A 14,929-nucleotide genomic window follows, 5' to 3' on the forward strand; every position below is an offset into this window, starting at 1 on the left:
CTTAATGCTCTTTTTATTTTGAAACATTTCCCAACCTCCGTTCTTTTGTATATTTTTATGAAATTGTAAATCATAATTTGATTATCCTACTATATGATACAGGTTTTCCACCTCAAGTTAAATATTTTCCATATCAAATTAAATATTTTCTATTTCAAATTAAATATTTTTTCATTTTAAATTAATATAGTTTTTAAGAGGGCTGGACACCAGCGCCTTGTCCATACAAACGTATTACACTTCTCCCTTCCTCAATTATGGCACTAGAGAAATTATTTTTTAATATGCTATGGATACCCACCATTGGGATGCATCTATGGTTTTATTTTTTTGATTAGTTATATTTTATAGGAGCTAAGAGCCGCCAAACATCTATAAAATCGTCTCTTTTTTACACCCACTAAAAGAGTCCAGCGTGCTTATTTAACGGTCAATTTAAAAAAAAATACGCGCATAGTTGCACAGAAAATATCTTTCTCATACCGATGATGAATTTTTTTTAAAAATTGGTCCAGTTTTGGAGGAGAAAATAGGAAAATACGAAACCTCGATTTTGTCGATTTAAAATACGTATTATCTGGTCGAAGCGAAATTGTCGCATTCGCTCAATATATATGTATATATATATATATATATATATATATATATATATATATATATATATATATATATATATATATATATATATATATATATATATATATATATATATATATATATATATATATATATATATATATATATATATATATATCGAAGAAAGGAACGGCAACAAAATTAAGGTTTCGGGTGTACAGCCCTCCTAAATAACATTTTATTATTTTAATGTTTACATGTAATCATTACTATGAAAGTTAATGACTGGAAATCAGATAAAACAGGAATGAGAGAACATTAAATGATTAAATAACGCTTTTAAAATATAATAATTTATAAACCTTCTTTAGCAGCTGCTGTAGGCAATTTCCTGTACATATTCATATAGTATTTGTTGCAATTGGTCGAAGTAACAGTGGAGACAGACTCTTGTATGATCTCCACCAAATGTAATCCGATCCATTGCCGGTTTTAAGGGGGTCTGCGTAGGGCAGCGCCCGAGGGCACCGAGTACGTTAGGGAGCCACTCGATGCACCGAAGGCCCTTTAAAATTTAAAATTAGAGCGCCAAAGACCCTAAAAAATTTTTGATTAGAGTGCCAAAGACGAAACTTAAATTGGTTAAAACTTATCTCCCGTCTACAATGTCACAAAATAGACTTTCCAGTTTTGAAACGATCTACTGAAAATCTTGATTTTTCAGCTTTAAATAAAGATTTTGCTGAAAGGAATGCTCGGAAAGTTCACTTCTGAAATATTATTTATTTTTAAATCCACCTGGGGTTGGGAAACCTTGTTAACCACTGGTCCCAAGCCTGGAAAAAGGAGGATGGTAAACCATTTTTTTTTTTAAATTTTAGGGGCGCTTTGAAAAAATTGCTCGAGGGCACCATAGGGTGTAAGGTCGGCACTGATCCGATCGATGGGTCTGCAAGCAAATTCCTGGCAGAACATTTTATCTTAGAAAATATTTCTTCAATGGGATTCGTCATCGGTGAGTATGGAGGTAAGAAAATTAAAAAAATGATTTGTACGTTCAACCAGATCACGCACTTCTGGGATATGGTGGATGCTGGCGTTGTCTAATACTCACCATACTTTTTCAAGATTATTTTCTTCTAATTTCTGCAACAATCTTTCAAGAAAATCGCAAAAAATATTGGAATTAGCTGTAGTGTGCTCAATAATTTCATGCCACACAATTCCATCAATATTTATTGCCGCAATCAATAAATATTTAATTTTAAATGTAAAATATTTAATTTGAGGTGGAAAATATTATATTTATGTGAAAATGAATAAAACCATTTGGTTATTGAAAATTTATTAATAAATTGTACAGATTGGTGACTCAAATCAAAATATATCCATAGATTCGTCCTTAATTTGTGTATAAATATGATTTTATTGATATTCCAATAAGTATAAATGGATAGCCTTATTTCTTTTCTTTTTTTATATTTATTCTACAATATTTTACTAAAAGACTTGCTGGAATATCAAAAAGTCATTTTTATCCAGCAAACTGTGGACTGTCGTACTAATACACACATTAAAATTTGAAAACGTGGATCAAAATATCAAAAGAAACGTTGAATACGTTCACAAAGGAATATTAAACAGAAGTGAATGTTATTAGAATGGGAAAAGTAATCCAGAAAAACGTTTAAAAATTCAATAAAAAATGTGCTTGAATATTTTTATGCAATAAATTGTTTGTACATACAAATTTCCACTAATTTCAACATTTATTGTATGTTGTACTAAATGTACTTACAATTACAAATTAATTTCATTATAACAAATGGAAAAATCTTTCTTTTTTATTTAAACTTTATATACGAAGTTTCAATAAATTATTATTTATTTTTTGAAAGAAAGTTATTAAAATAAAATATATTTTCATGATATTGACTTACAGACACATTTAAACTACACAGTGAAAATTGAAACAATTTAGTTTCAATTAAAAATTCCATTTATATAAACTATTTTTAATAATAATATACATACATATTATGCAGGTATATTATAATATATATATATATATATATATATATACGTACATATGCATGTATGTAGGTACATATTTATAGGTTTTACATTCATAATGGTTTTTCATGGAAGGGTATCAATCAGTATTTAAATTTTAAAAGCGTATTTATCATTCCGAAATGACGCACATACATCGGACAAGGTTTTGTTTAACTTTAATTACATATCTAATTGATTTCATTTTCATAATTTGGCACAGCTATCTTGACAGACTTAATCATAATATAATTGAGACAAATTATTGAAACTATAATATCTATGCAACATTTAAACATATCATTAGCACATAGCTTATTCAATAACAAAACTTTGCAACAAATAAAATAAAATGTTAAGGTACACACTAAGACACTTTATACTACAAAACATAAATGTCACTATGTTATAATTGTAAAAATGCATTCATTGTGTAGTCAAATTTAAATACATTGATAATGAATACTACGGAACTGTTTGGTAACATGTCAATCTATAATAAATACATACTTCTCATTAAACAATATATTATACATAAGTGCATATATATATTTTTTCACAATTTATTTTTGGACGTTTCTAAAATTAGCTAAGTACACCAAATCAAATTTAGAAATTGTGAGGATTTTTCTTGATAATGTAATTTTTCTATTAAAATATTCCCCTGAGACATTTCACTGGGGCTCGACAACCTAAACCGAGACATTTGCATTCGCCACCTCGACATTCTAGCGTTGACAGTTATAACAGTATCATTATTAATAATCATTATTAATAATATGGAGGCACTACAATACTGGTAATATCGATTCATCACCAACGAACAAGAGGACAACGCTTATCGAGCCCCGCACACGACCAACATTCATATGATTGTTATATTATACGTATATTATTCGCATTCAATCTTTAAATACTTATAATATATTACAACATTTACTCGGACGGCCTATAAATATGTGTATGTATTTTTGATAGTTAAACAGATAGTATTTATAAAAATTTACAGACTAACTGAAATAAAATATGGTAGTAAATTTTACTCAAATACATACAATAACAAGGGATAGAAACACTACAATTTTATTTTATGTTTTATTGTCGCTGCTGTGTTATGTTTGTGTACACCATCAACGACAATATCTATATGCCTTTTATATATGTATTTTATAAAGACTTTTACCTAATCAAATGTATACCTAAATTATGAACACTGAGAAAGTTAGAAACTACAAAAAAAAACATTAAAAAACCAAAGAACTTTAAATTTGTTTTGTCACACAGATATGAATGAGATTCATCAGTCATAAATATTTTATTTTTTTTAATATATCTGAAAGTATCTTTAATATTTTATCAAAAATATGTTAGGTGATTGAATTTTATATATTTTTATATACTGTTTTAATTTCAAATAATTCAAACCTTTATCATTCCATACAAAAACCTAGCCATTTCATTTGCAAGCAAATTAAAATGTAAAACATTTTTCAAAATTAAATATAATCTTTGAATAATAATAATTTTTTATGGATATCCTTATTTATGATGCGAAAAATATATATAATATATATATTTAGGTACATAAATATGTTAATAATCATGTTAATTATTCGTTACATGATGAGAACATGAGAAAAGAAAGAAATAAATTCTAATTGTGATGTTTCTGTATTATTCACTTCTCAGTTATCAATTTAACATAATCAAAATTGACTATCGATTTGTTTTATTATATGTACATGTACATACGTATTATTTATTAATAATAACATGATTTTGTTTAACATTTAATTTATTTGATAAGTGTAATGTTTATTATGTATGTAAGTGCTACATATCAGAATACACATCCAGAGTTGCATATTTGAATATTTAACATTGGGTGAGCATATTTGCATTATTAGCCTGTAAAAGTGATTTGAAAAGACAACTGGAAGTGTTGGAATTATTTAAAATGAAACAAACACGAGAAATCTATCAAATATTCATATGTATTATATTATATTATCTAAAATAATTTACTCTCCGCCAACTTTCATTTGGGAAAAATTGTTCGGTTTGATATGTTGATACAAACTACCTTTTGGCATTACAGAGGGTCCTTTGTAATTGTCTTTGCTCGGACCTCTGGATAATGTAGTTGCTTTCACGTCATTCGTGATATTCATGGGCCCCTTGTAGATTCCTTTTGCGCCTGATTTCAAGTCTGGATTAGCTCCATTCCATGTTATATAATCAACCCTGAATATTTATGTTCATATATATATTAATTCCATAACTAAATATAAAATATATATATATATATGATTTTTCAAAATTTTATCACATTTTTGTACATATTACAATTTTTTTAGTTATTTTGAAAAACCACTTGAAATAAGTAAACAAATGATTTTACAGTAATAAATGATCCTGTGCACCCTTTGTGTTCAGCGAATTTGAGCCCTTAGCCTGTGTTAAATATTGCGATTGATGATGCTTCACTTGATCAGGTGACGTATGACTTTTCAACCTAAGGAATACATAAATTTAATAAAGGCAATTCATAATTATGTTTCATAATAATTTTAAATTCTATATCCTATTAAAATCAACGAAATGTTTCATAACATTCCGGAAGCTAATCTTTTCCTTTTTATATATATGTATATATAACTAAAATTATTCTCTAATCTCTAAAAATCGCTATAAAACATACTGTTTTATGTATTTCCTACATACCTATTACATTAGAATTTTTTTTAAATACTACTAGGTATTCATAAATACGAAAAATCGTGGAGATGCATATGATCATTAAAACTATTCATGTGATTTTCAAACTAATATGCATTCATAAAGTCACCTCCAGTTTCATGCAAGTTCAACATATCAACCGGTTTAGATATTTTGAAACGCGTGGCTATAATCATTATCTAAAGGAAATAATGTTTCTTTGCATTCTACATCATTCTGTACCTATTTTTTATACAATAATATTGTAAAAAACTCATTGTGTCGTGTGTTTTTGTCGTCCAAACTTTGGTAAACTAAAATGTGAAAACCATATTATTTAGATTACAAAACAACTGAAAAGAAATGAAAAATCAAAGGATACAACAACTAAAAAGGGTAGAAAATCATCATCAATAATATTAATAACTAAATAAATTAAATTGCTGATACAAAAATTTCATGCTACTCCAATTTTATTAATTTGACACACATGCATGCAAATTTAACGATTGAACAAATTATGTATATGTATATATATATATATATATATATATATATATATATATATATATATATATATATATATATATATATATATATATATATGTATATATTATATTAAATTATAAATGATTGCAAACTCTAAAATGTGAATCTGTAATTATGACACACATATATTAAGAATGATCACACTAAAAGCATGCCTTAAAAAATATTGCAAAATTAATAAACCATCAATAATAAAAAAATGAAATTCATTTCAAGCAAATTGATAATCACGAATCTAAAACTAGTATTTATGTAGTATTTCTGTTCGGTTAGAAGAGAATTAAAACGAATCTATTTGCAATATATAGGTAAATATTAATACATATTCAAGCACAAGCATAGAGAAACAATTCCATCATGCAAATAGAAATGGTTGCATCATAAGTGCATACTTTGTAGGTTCTTTCTTGTTCTTGCACCGGCGATTAGCCTTATCCAAATGGCAATGAGTGTCTTGTGGGCTATCAACTTTAGCCAACGGTCCATAAATTAGTGGAGCGGCGTGAGAGGGAGTGAGCGATGATAAAGCACCTACATTGTTGCATGATGTAGTACTAATTATTGTGAACAAATGAAAAATCATTAAAAACAAACCAGAATAATGCTCTAATCGTGGAAAACATCTTTCATGGAAGCATCATTCAAAACAATATAAAAAATTGAATATCAAAATATAATATAACAAAATATGTGTAGATATGCCATTCATTTATTCATTTTCTTTCGATGTAAAGCTTATTGTGAAAATGGCACAATCTACATTTGATTCCATGATAGGAGTGAGAATAAGATCACTCAAAATATTGGAATAATTTTGAAGCAATTGTCCCGCCGCCTGTTCATACAAATTTTACTTGTTATTTTGAATAAAACTGTGCATATGTGTATATGATAACTGTTATAAAACCAACATGCATATCAAATAGAACCTTCATATTTACATTGTTTTTTATAAAATTTAAGTATCAGTCTGCAATTTTATAAAAATTCATTTTCCTACTACTTTTCAATTCTGTTTCGGTTGATTATTTAATATAATTTGATTTGTATTACTATTTTTTTAATTCGATATATTCAGTGGGCAAAAATAAACTACCTCATTTTTTAAAACTTGTTTTTTTCTTTAATATTATCCAAAACATAATTTTTTTTCAAAATATATTATAACTTTTATATGGGTCTACCTCACGGGCCCAAATGTGAAACGCCCGAAAACGCAAATATCGGAAGGCAAAGATTGAAAATCGAAAGATCTTAAGTCGAAAGATAAAAAAAAGGGTGCATGGTAAACCCTTTGACTTTGAATCGAAAAAAATCGAATCGGCGCCTATGAATCGAAAAAAAAATTGAATTTGTCGTCTTTCAAGATCTTTTGATTTTCGATCTTTGCCTTCCGATATTTGCGTTTTCGGGCGTTTCACATTCGAGACCGCTTTTATATATAAAGGTATATTTAAAAAATGAAGTATTGCTTTTAATTGCCTGTCGTATCTGTACTGTACATGTGTATATATTTAATTACATACATTATATAATCGTGCATTTGCCACACTCAATTTCTTTTGAAATTATGTTAAATCAATCGTAAAGATTCCACGGTGAAACATAACACATGTCTGTAGATTTCAAATCATTTTGATATCTATTTTTGTATGTATGTTCTCTCAAATCATACTTTTGAGCTGCGGTTGTATTAGTTTGCTTTATGAATAGGGCATGTTGTAAAAATTAAAATCACTCTACCAAAATAGATTATTGCAAAAATAAAAGGTGAATGTGAGAAAAGCGTATCACAATATAAACGTATGTATAAAATTTTAATAAAAATATAAATAATCATTATATGTATGTATGTTCGCATGGTCATAGACGAATCTTTGCCATCAGTGCCATATCGTCTAATTAAGCCTCACTGCTTCACAAATCGATTAGTAAGGAAGCGTGACTATTTCATGCATTCACTCTACGAAATTTAAGTGGCAAAATGCTCAACACAAAATATACTGTTTCAAATCGAAATATAATCAAAATTTTAAATTAATTCTGCTAATAAATAAATACTGGAAAAAAATTATTACTCAATGATTTTGAAGGCAAATAAAGGTATTTTAAATAAATGAAAATTGTCAAAAACCTGTATCTTTTTCATGTAGCCAAATGTGAGTATATATATATATATATATATATATATATATATATATATATATATATATATATATATATATATATATATATATATATATATATATATATATATATATATATATATATATATATATATATATATATATATATATATATATATATATATATATATATATATATATATATATATACGTATATGTAATATGTTTGATTTCGAAAACTGAATCTTTTATTCAATATAAGACTCACAAGTAAGGAATGCGTAACATTGGAAAATGTGTACATATATTCCAACACCCACCTTAAATCCTATTTGCAATTTTGATTATTTTAACTTTGAAATTTATGTTTTTCTACAAAAAGGACCAGTGGCGTTACTAGCGCGCCCGCAGACCCTGCAATGTGGGGGGGCGCCACGGAGCGCGCCTTCTTCATTGATTTTTTAATTTGTTCCGTAATTTTTTTGAAATAACTTTTTTAAAAACTTCTATTTATTTTTCAACCTATCTGTACTATATGTATGTACATACATTATTATACATATTTTGAAAATTCACCATCAGTTACTTTAAACAGATTGTGCACTGCTTGTTGGTCGTCCAGATTAAACTATTAATGCACTTCGATATATAGGTACGTATACCGATACGTAAAAACGGTATAAATTATTAATTTGGAAAGTTATTTTGCTGTAAGAAAATAATATGAATATATGGGAGGGTAAATATTTTGCGGGGGGTACCAGGAATTCACGCTGCGCCACTGAAAAGGACCCAATGCACCAGTATATTTTTACTTTATTTATATATGAGATATGTATATCTATATAAAGTAGTGTTTTTTAAACGACAAACATAACTTACTAGTGGTCTGCCCGTTGATTTCAGCGGGTGGTTTCGAAAAGGATTGATACACGAATTAAAATTAAGTTATATGTTATATATAAATATTTAGTAAGGTAATTTATAGGCACGCGGCGCACGAAATATTAATCGTAATAAAAAGTGCGCGCATTAAGTTCTCACCAGTCCAACCCGTTTGAAATGATGAAAGAAGTGTATGTGTGTGTGTGTGTGTATATGTTACCAGTGACTCTGCCTAACGTCGCACATGCCTGTCGCAAAATGACGCTCCCCCCCCCACTTCCCCGCGTCTCGAATACTTTGCTTTGATTGGGTGTGTGTTTACGCGTCTGCCACATACCCACATAGTCACATATCCACACACGTTAAGTCCATTTTTATATATATTATGTATTGTCAATAGAGCCTCTTTCGTCCGAGCCACCATTTGTCCTATACTTTTCCTTCCATTATTGTCTGCAGAAGGCGATACTTGAGGCCACAAATTACGTGGCCAAAATATTACAGTTTTCAGCGCTTTATTGTATCAAGAAACTCTCTCTCATTTTGTGAAGCGGCTTGAGGACAGTTTCATTCTCTGTGTTCCTTCCAGTAGGTGTTTAACATCCTCCGGAAACACCACATTTCAAAGGACTCTTTCTTGTTAAAGCTTTCCACCAAACCTGCACTTACACAAGCTAATTGCAGGTTTCCAGACTCTTTTGAGTTCTCATATTTGTGTTTGCACACTTCGTTTAGACAGCGAGTTCATTCTGAATATTTAAAATGTATTACCTCTAAAACGTCCTTTAAAATACTCTTAAATCTTCAGACATATGTTACTTACATCTTATCCGTACACAAATGCCGACCCGCTGTTTCAAGTGTACAGAGCTGACAAATATTTTGATATTTACTATTCAGAGGTAATAGACGTCAAAGAAAACAAACAGTGCATTGCAAATTCACGTGCACTAATTGTAACTAGCATTCTTCAAGTTTATTCACAAATACATATTTTTATAATGACATAAATCAATCACGTAAAAATAATGGACACGTTTTTAAGCAACGATATGCATCGCACTCGCATGTCGCGAGATATGCGAGTAATATACATATCTTTATACCCACTCCAATGTTGTAGTTTAAATTCAATCTTATTACTATTATTATACACTAGTACAATCACATTATGTTATGTTATCATTACATGTACATAAGTGTTATATAACAAGACAAATAATTTCGCTTTTAAATACATACGTATCGCTGGAATGCAAAAATAATCATATCTACTGAGATAGTATTTAGTAGATTAATAAAATTAAATAAAAACCGCGCAATGTAAATTTATAATATGCACATATATGAATGAATTTGTAAGTGTAAGTATCGCATTTTGCATATTACATATATATATTTTATACATACTCGTTTTTACTTTCCAATCGTACTTCCGGTTCTTGAAGAATTGATATCTCTTTGGTTTTTTTACTAATCACATCCTCTTGTAAAACTACTGATAAAATTTGCTCAGCTCTCTCTTCACTCCAATTCACGCTCTCTAAAGCTATCGATACCACTCTTTCAGGTATTCCTGCGTACTTTTTTTGCAAACGAACCTTCACTATATAAAATAAAATCGATTGTGAATACAAATGCATATTCAAGATAGAAAAAATACTTTTTATATGGTTTACAGACATGCTTGTTTTTCCTCAGAAGTCTTTAATCTTGGCGGAGTAGATGATCTAGAAGTGGACTTCAGCTCCGTGTCTTTTTGAGTGTTTGCTGATTTTGGAGTGTTTTCTTTTTTGGAATATCCCATTGAAATTAATTTCTCGCTAGCTTTTTGAACATTATTATCTTCATTAGCCAATATGTCGAGTATTAAAGTTTCTTCTGCCTTTGGAAATATACTTTTGAGGTATCTGGAAATTTAATCACACGGAGAATGTACGATTTAAGGTCAATGTAATTAATCCGTTATTAATTGACATAATATCTGTGAATGGTAATTACCTTAGCTTCATTTTTGGGGATGAATGAGGTATGGGAGCGGATAGGGGCGATCCGGTGCTTGCTCCTGATTGAGGACGAAGGGTAGGAGATGCCCGCGGGGACGCTCCGTAAGGAGGTGTTGGCGATGCACCTTTCGCTAACTGAATTCCAGCACATACTCCAACTGCTGCTGACTGGAGTCTTGACATTCCAGATGGTGGCGTTGAAAATGGACCTGGAGTACTAATCGGATGCTTCTCTACTTGTAATGCGCTTATCACAACTGCTTCCCGGTTATAGTACCTTAATTAGTATAATATTTTATTTTAATAATATATATGAATTTATTTTATTACTAAATTCATATAATGGAAAGAAACTCTTTTTACTTTTTCAATAGTATTTTGATATGAGTTTCGCTAACAGTCGGAAACATGGAGCTAATTTTTGCTACCAAAGCATCCACATCTGTGGCCAGAGATATGGGAGCTTCTCTGTTACATGGATATGAAACTCTGGCAAGTTGTGGACTTCCTTTTGGGGTAAAATTCACACTACGTCCTAATATTGGACTGCCCCCTGACAACGGACTTCCGTACGAACGCCCGCCTAATTCCTATATAGTGCACAATATTAGTAACATTAAAATAGAATTGTAATCTATAAATACTAATTACTTACAGATTATAACATCATATTATTACTTTAATATAAAATCAAGATTGACTTACTGTTATCTGTCTCGGTAATGCTTTTGGGCTGAAAGATGTGTGTAAGTTGGACGGAGGGTATGAGGAGTGTTGAAAAGCATGCTGCAGAGGCATCGGTGAAGGATAAGGGTAGACATGATAAGGTGAACCATGCCCAGACTGCACAATTCCAAACGCAGCACAAAATGTGTACAAAACCATATGACGAATACATGTTTACATATTTACGGAGCCGGATTCATATGATACGTATAAATATTACAAACTGAGATTTTGAAATACGTGAAAGGAGTCTTCAAATACATTTCAACAATTCTAATAATTAAATCTTCAAACTAAAGGACTGTATATTTTTTAATTTGTATCTGAAAATGAGGAAAAATCCGGCCCTGCATATATATGTATTTGTTATACAAATCTTAGCAATAGTACAGAACAATCGGGAAATAGTGATAAATATGTAATTATCTAACTAACAGTGAAAATAAAAAGTTTGTGTCAAAATTTATTATAAAGATACAGTGTTACAACACTTTTTATGTACATATTTATAATCAAGGTTCATACCGGATGCTTAAGGTAACAGTAATGGATGTGAAAAAAAATTGTGTCTATGGATAAAAGCAGTTTTCTGTATGAAAATCTTATTTTAAGGGTGAAATTGAATATTCACATAGAAAATTAAATTGTTTTGATGTCATATTTTTGGGATAAACTGTAATTTAAAATCGCTCATCAATTACTTTACAAAATCAGGCACAGCACCAGTGTTATATATTTTTTTATGTACAAGTTATCCAAAAGTTGTATCTGTTATAATCATAAATTGCAGATGAATGAATTTTTTACATTAATCTTCAGGGTGTCAGTAACGACAAAGGATTTAATTTTGAAAAACGGATCTGAACTACTATGATTGTCACACTGAACAAACACACTCAGCATACAGATATACGAATTTTGTAATTTACCTGTTGAGCCACAAAATCAACCGGATAATGTTGAGGTGTTCCTTGTGATTTGTTGCGAACTCTCGGGTCTTCCCAACTAGTCATTTTGGTTAGATAATTCATATAATAACTGGAAAAAAAAATGTACACTTGCATATCATTTAATCGCTCTTTGAATGTTGTGGAAAAAGTCATTAACTACACCCGAGTAGAATTTACTTTATTGGGTAAATAAGTATATATTATAAATTTTAACTGATTTTTTTAAATATTCATGTAAGGTAGAAATAATGTTTTTTATTAATTTTAAGTAATATAAAGCATTTAATGTCCTTATTGAGTTACCAATTTTTCATTAACAAAAATTATACTCTGTTGTATATACATGTATATTTAAATGGTTATATAATTTTCCATCTTGGCTAAATTAATTTCTTCTTTGCTGAATGTTTTTTGTCTTTATAAAAACTAGTGTTATAATTTTGAAGATTTGATTGATATTAAAAAAAATTGATATCGAAAATCATTGATATACGTTCGAAATGAATATTTAGAATAAATAATGAAACAAAACCATCAGTCCATAAATGAAATATATGTATATATAATTTATACTATTCATACTCAAAATAAAAGTAATATTAACGAAAAAATTGTAATTTTATATAATTTTCGACATCCAAATAAATCCAAAAATTACATTAATATTGTCAAATTCAAAACGATTTATTTATATTCACGATCCTATAATAGCAAATATTTACGATATATTCGTATTTGGAATGCTAAAACGGGATTTTTCCTAATTCAATCTCCACATGCAAATAATCCTTAGTCCAATCCAAGATTAAATGAGGCAAACTTACTGTTTTCCGGATCTGCGATCATATTTCATCTCCCAGCCGGGTGGAAGAGCGTTAATTTCAATATCATTCATTTTGAATGATATTCTCTGTGAATTTGATGCTATGTATGAGGGACAATTGTGTAATGCGTTAGTTTGCTCAAACAAAAATCGATAATGTTTGACTTGGCGCACTCACCCCTAAGCACTACCCAAACGGCCACTCTACCATTGGCGTCATAGTATACCACCCTTTTATTTACTCCCCCTATTTTATTGACAATATTCAAAGGGAATTTTTTATATTTTATTATATAAAGTTCGGCGAATCAATTTAAATAAGTTATATTTATGTATATTAAATGACTATTCAATTTTCCGCTACGCCCAAGATTAAAAAAAATAATAGAGTATGAATAAAAGTATTTTGTATATTAAATTTATATTTAAAATAACTTCAAATATCAAAGCATTAGCTACTGGACTTCACTTTAAAATTATTAAGGGGAAACACTATGGTTGTTAGCCACTTGGATTAAAATAATTCATTAATGACAATATCATCATATATGTATATAATATCGGGGTGACCGTGAAAAAGTCGAAAATATTTACTTATCATGCATACATATGAAAAACGGGGGTTTGGTGCAAACGATCGAAAAGCATCAGACAGATTGAACCACAGATTAACTGGATGGCTGCTTTAAACGCAATTCTCGACTTCGCGAATGAAAAATTGCACATCAGATGACGAGTAACCTTTCGATGTGCACAGATGCTATTATTAAAATGGTAATTATTAAAATTGAGTTGGATCTTTCTGGCGAGTCTTTAATAATTTAATAAGGAAAAATTCGGAACTAAAGTATCAGAAGCACAGAATGTATACAGGGTAGGTATGTCGGGACTTCGAGTAGATTTCGCTTAGTGTAAGTGCGAGCAGTGCGCACGCATAAGGTACACGTGTCGTTAATCTGTGGTTCAGTCTGTCTGGCGCTTTTCGATCGTTTACACCAAATCGGAAAAACGGTTAGTATATATACATATATCAGTGGTGTGCGGTAAAACTCTCTCTCCCCCCCGTCGTACATCCTCACTTAATTTGTGCGAGCAGGATACAACAGGAACAAGAGGAACAGGCTTTTCCTCCCGTATCCTACGCGCGCACATTAAACAAGGCTGAATGACAAAAAGAGAGATAATTTCACCGCATGCCACTGATATATATATTATATATACATAGTAACGTTTACCATGCACCCTTTTTTTATCTTTCGACATAAGATCTTTCGATTTTCGATCTTTGCCTTCCGATATTTACTTTTACGACCTTTTCCCTTTCGGTGTCGTGAGGTATAACCATAATATCGCTATTCTGTGTGTCTGTCTGTCTGCAATAACGCTCGCCGTACTATAAGTCGTTTCGACTCGACATATGCACGTCACAGCTAAAACCCTGCCGTTATATAATATAATACGAACATAATAACAGATGAAGAAAAAACTTCTATATATACTGTTTGCTAACAATGTTTC

General features: G+C 29.7%; 1 protein-coding gene across 1 annotated transcript; it reads right to left on the reverse strand.

Moving 5' to 3' along the window:
• Window positions 1-4,429: 4,429 nt before the first annotated feature.
• Window positions 4,430-13,483, reverse strand: LOC143922315 (uncharacterized). The gene is made up of 10 exons (XM_077445540.1): window positions 13,413-13,483; window positions 12,568-12,676; window positions 11,618-11,755; window positions 11,276-11,502; window positions 10,908-11,189; window positions 10,590-10,816; window positions 10,317-10,512; window positions 6,288-6,449; window positions 5,030-5,143; window positions 4,430-4,872 (listed from the first exon to the last, which is right to left on the reverse strand). Exons 1-10 carry the CDS (start codon window positions 13,481-13,483, stop codon window positions 4,650-4,652), a joined length of 1,749 nt encoding a protein of 582 aa, XP_077301666.1. The 3' UTR covers window positions 4,430-4,649.
• Window positions 13,484-14,929: the final 1,446 nt, after the last annotated feature.

This window comes from Arctopsyche grandis, chromosome 2 (assembly GCF_051622035.1).
Source record: "Arctopsyche grandis isolate Sample6627 chromosome 2, ASM5162203v2, whole genome shotgun sequence".
In the NCBI taxonomy this organism is placed as follows: Eukaryota; Metazoa; Arthropoda; class Insecta; order Trichoptera; family Hydropsychidae; genus Arctopsyche; species Arctopsyche grandis.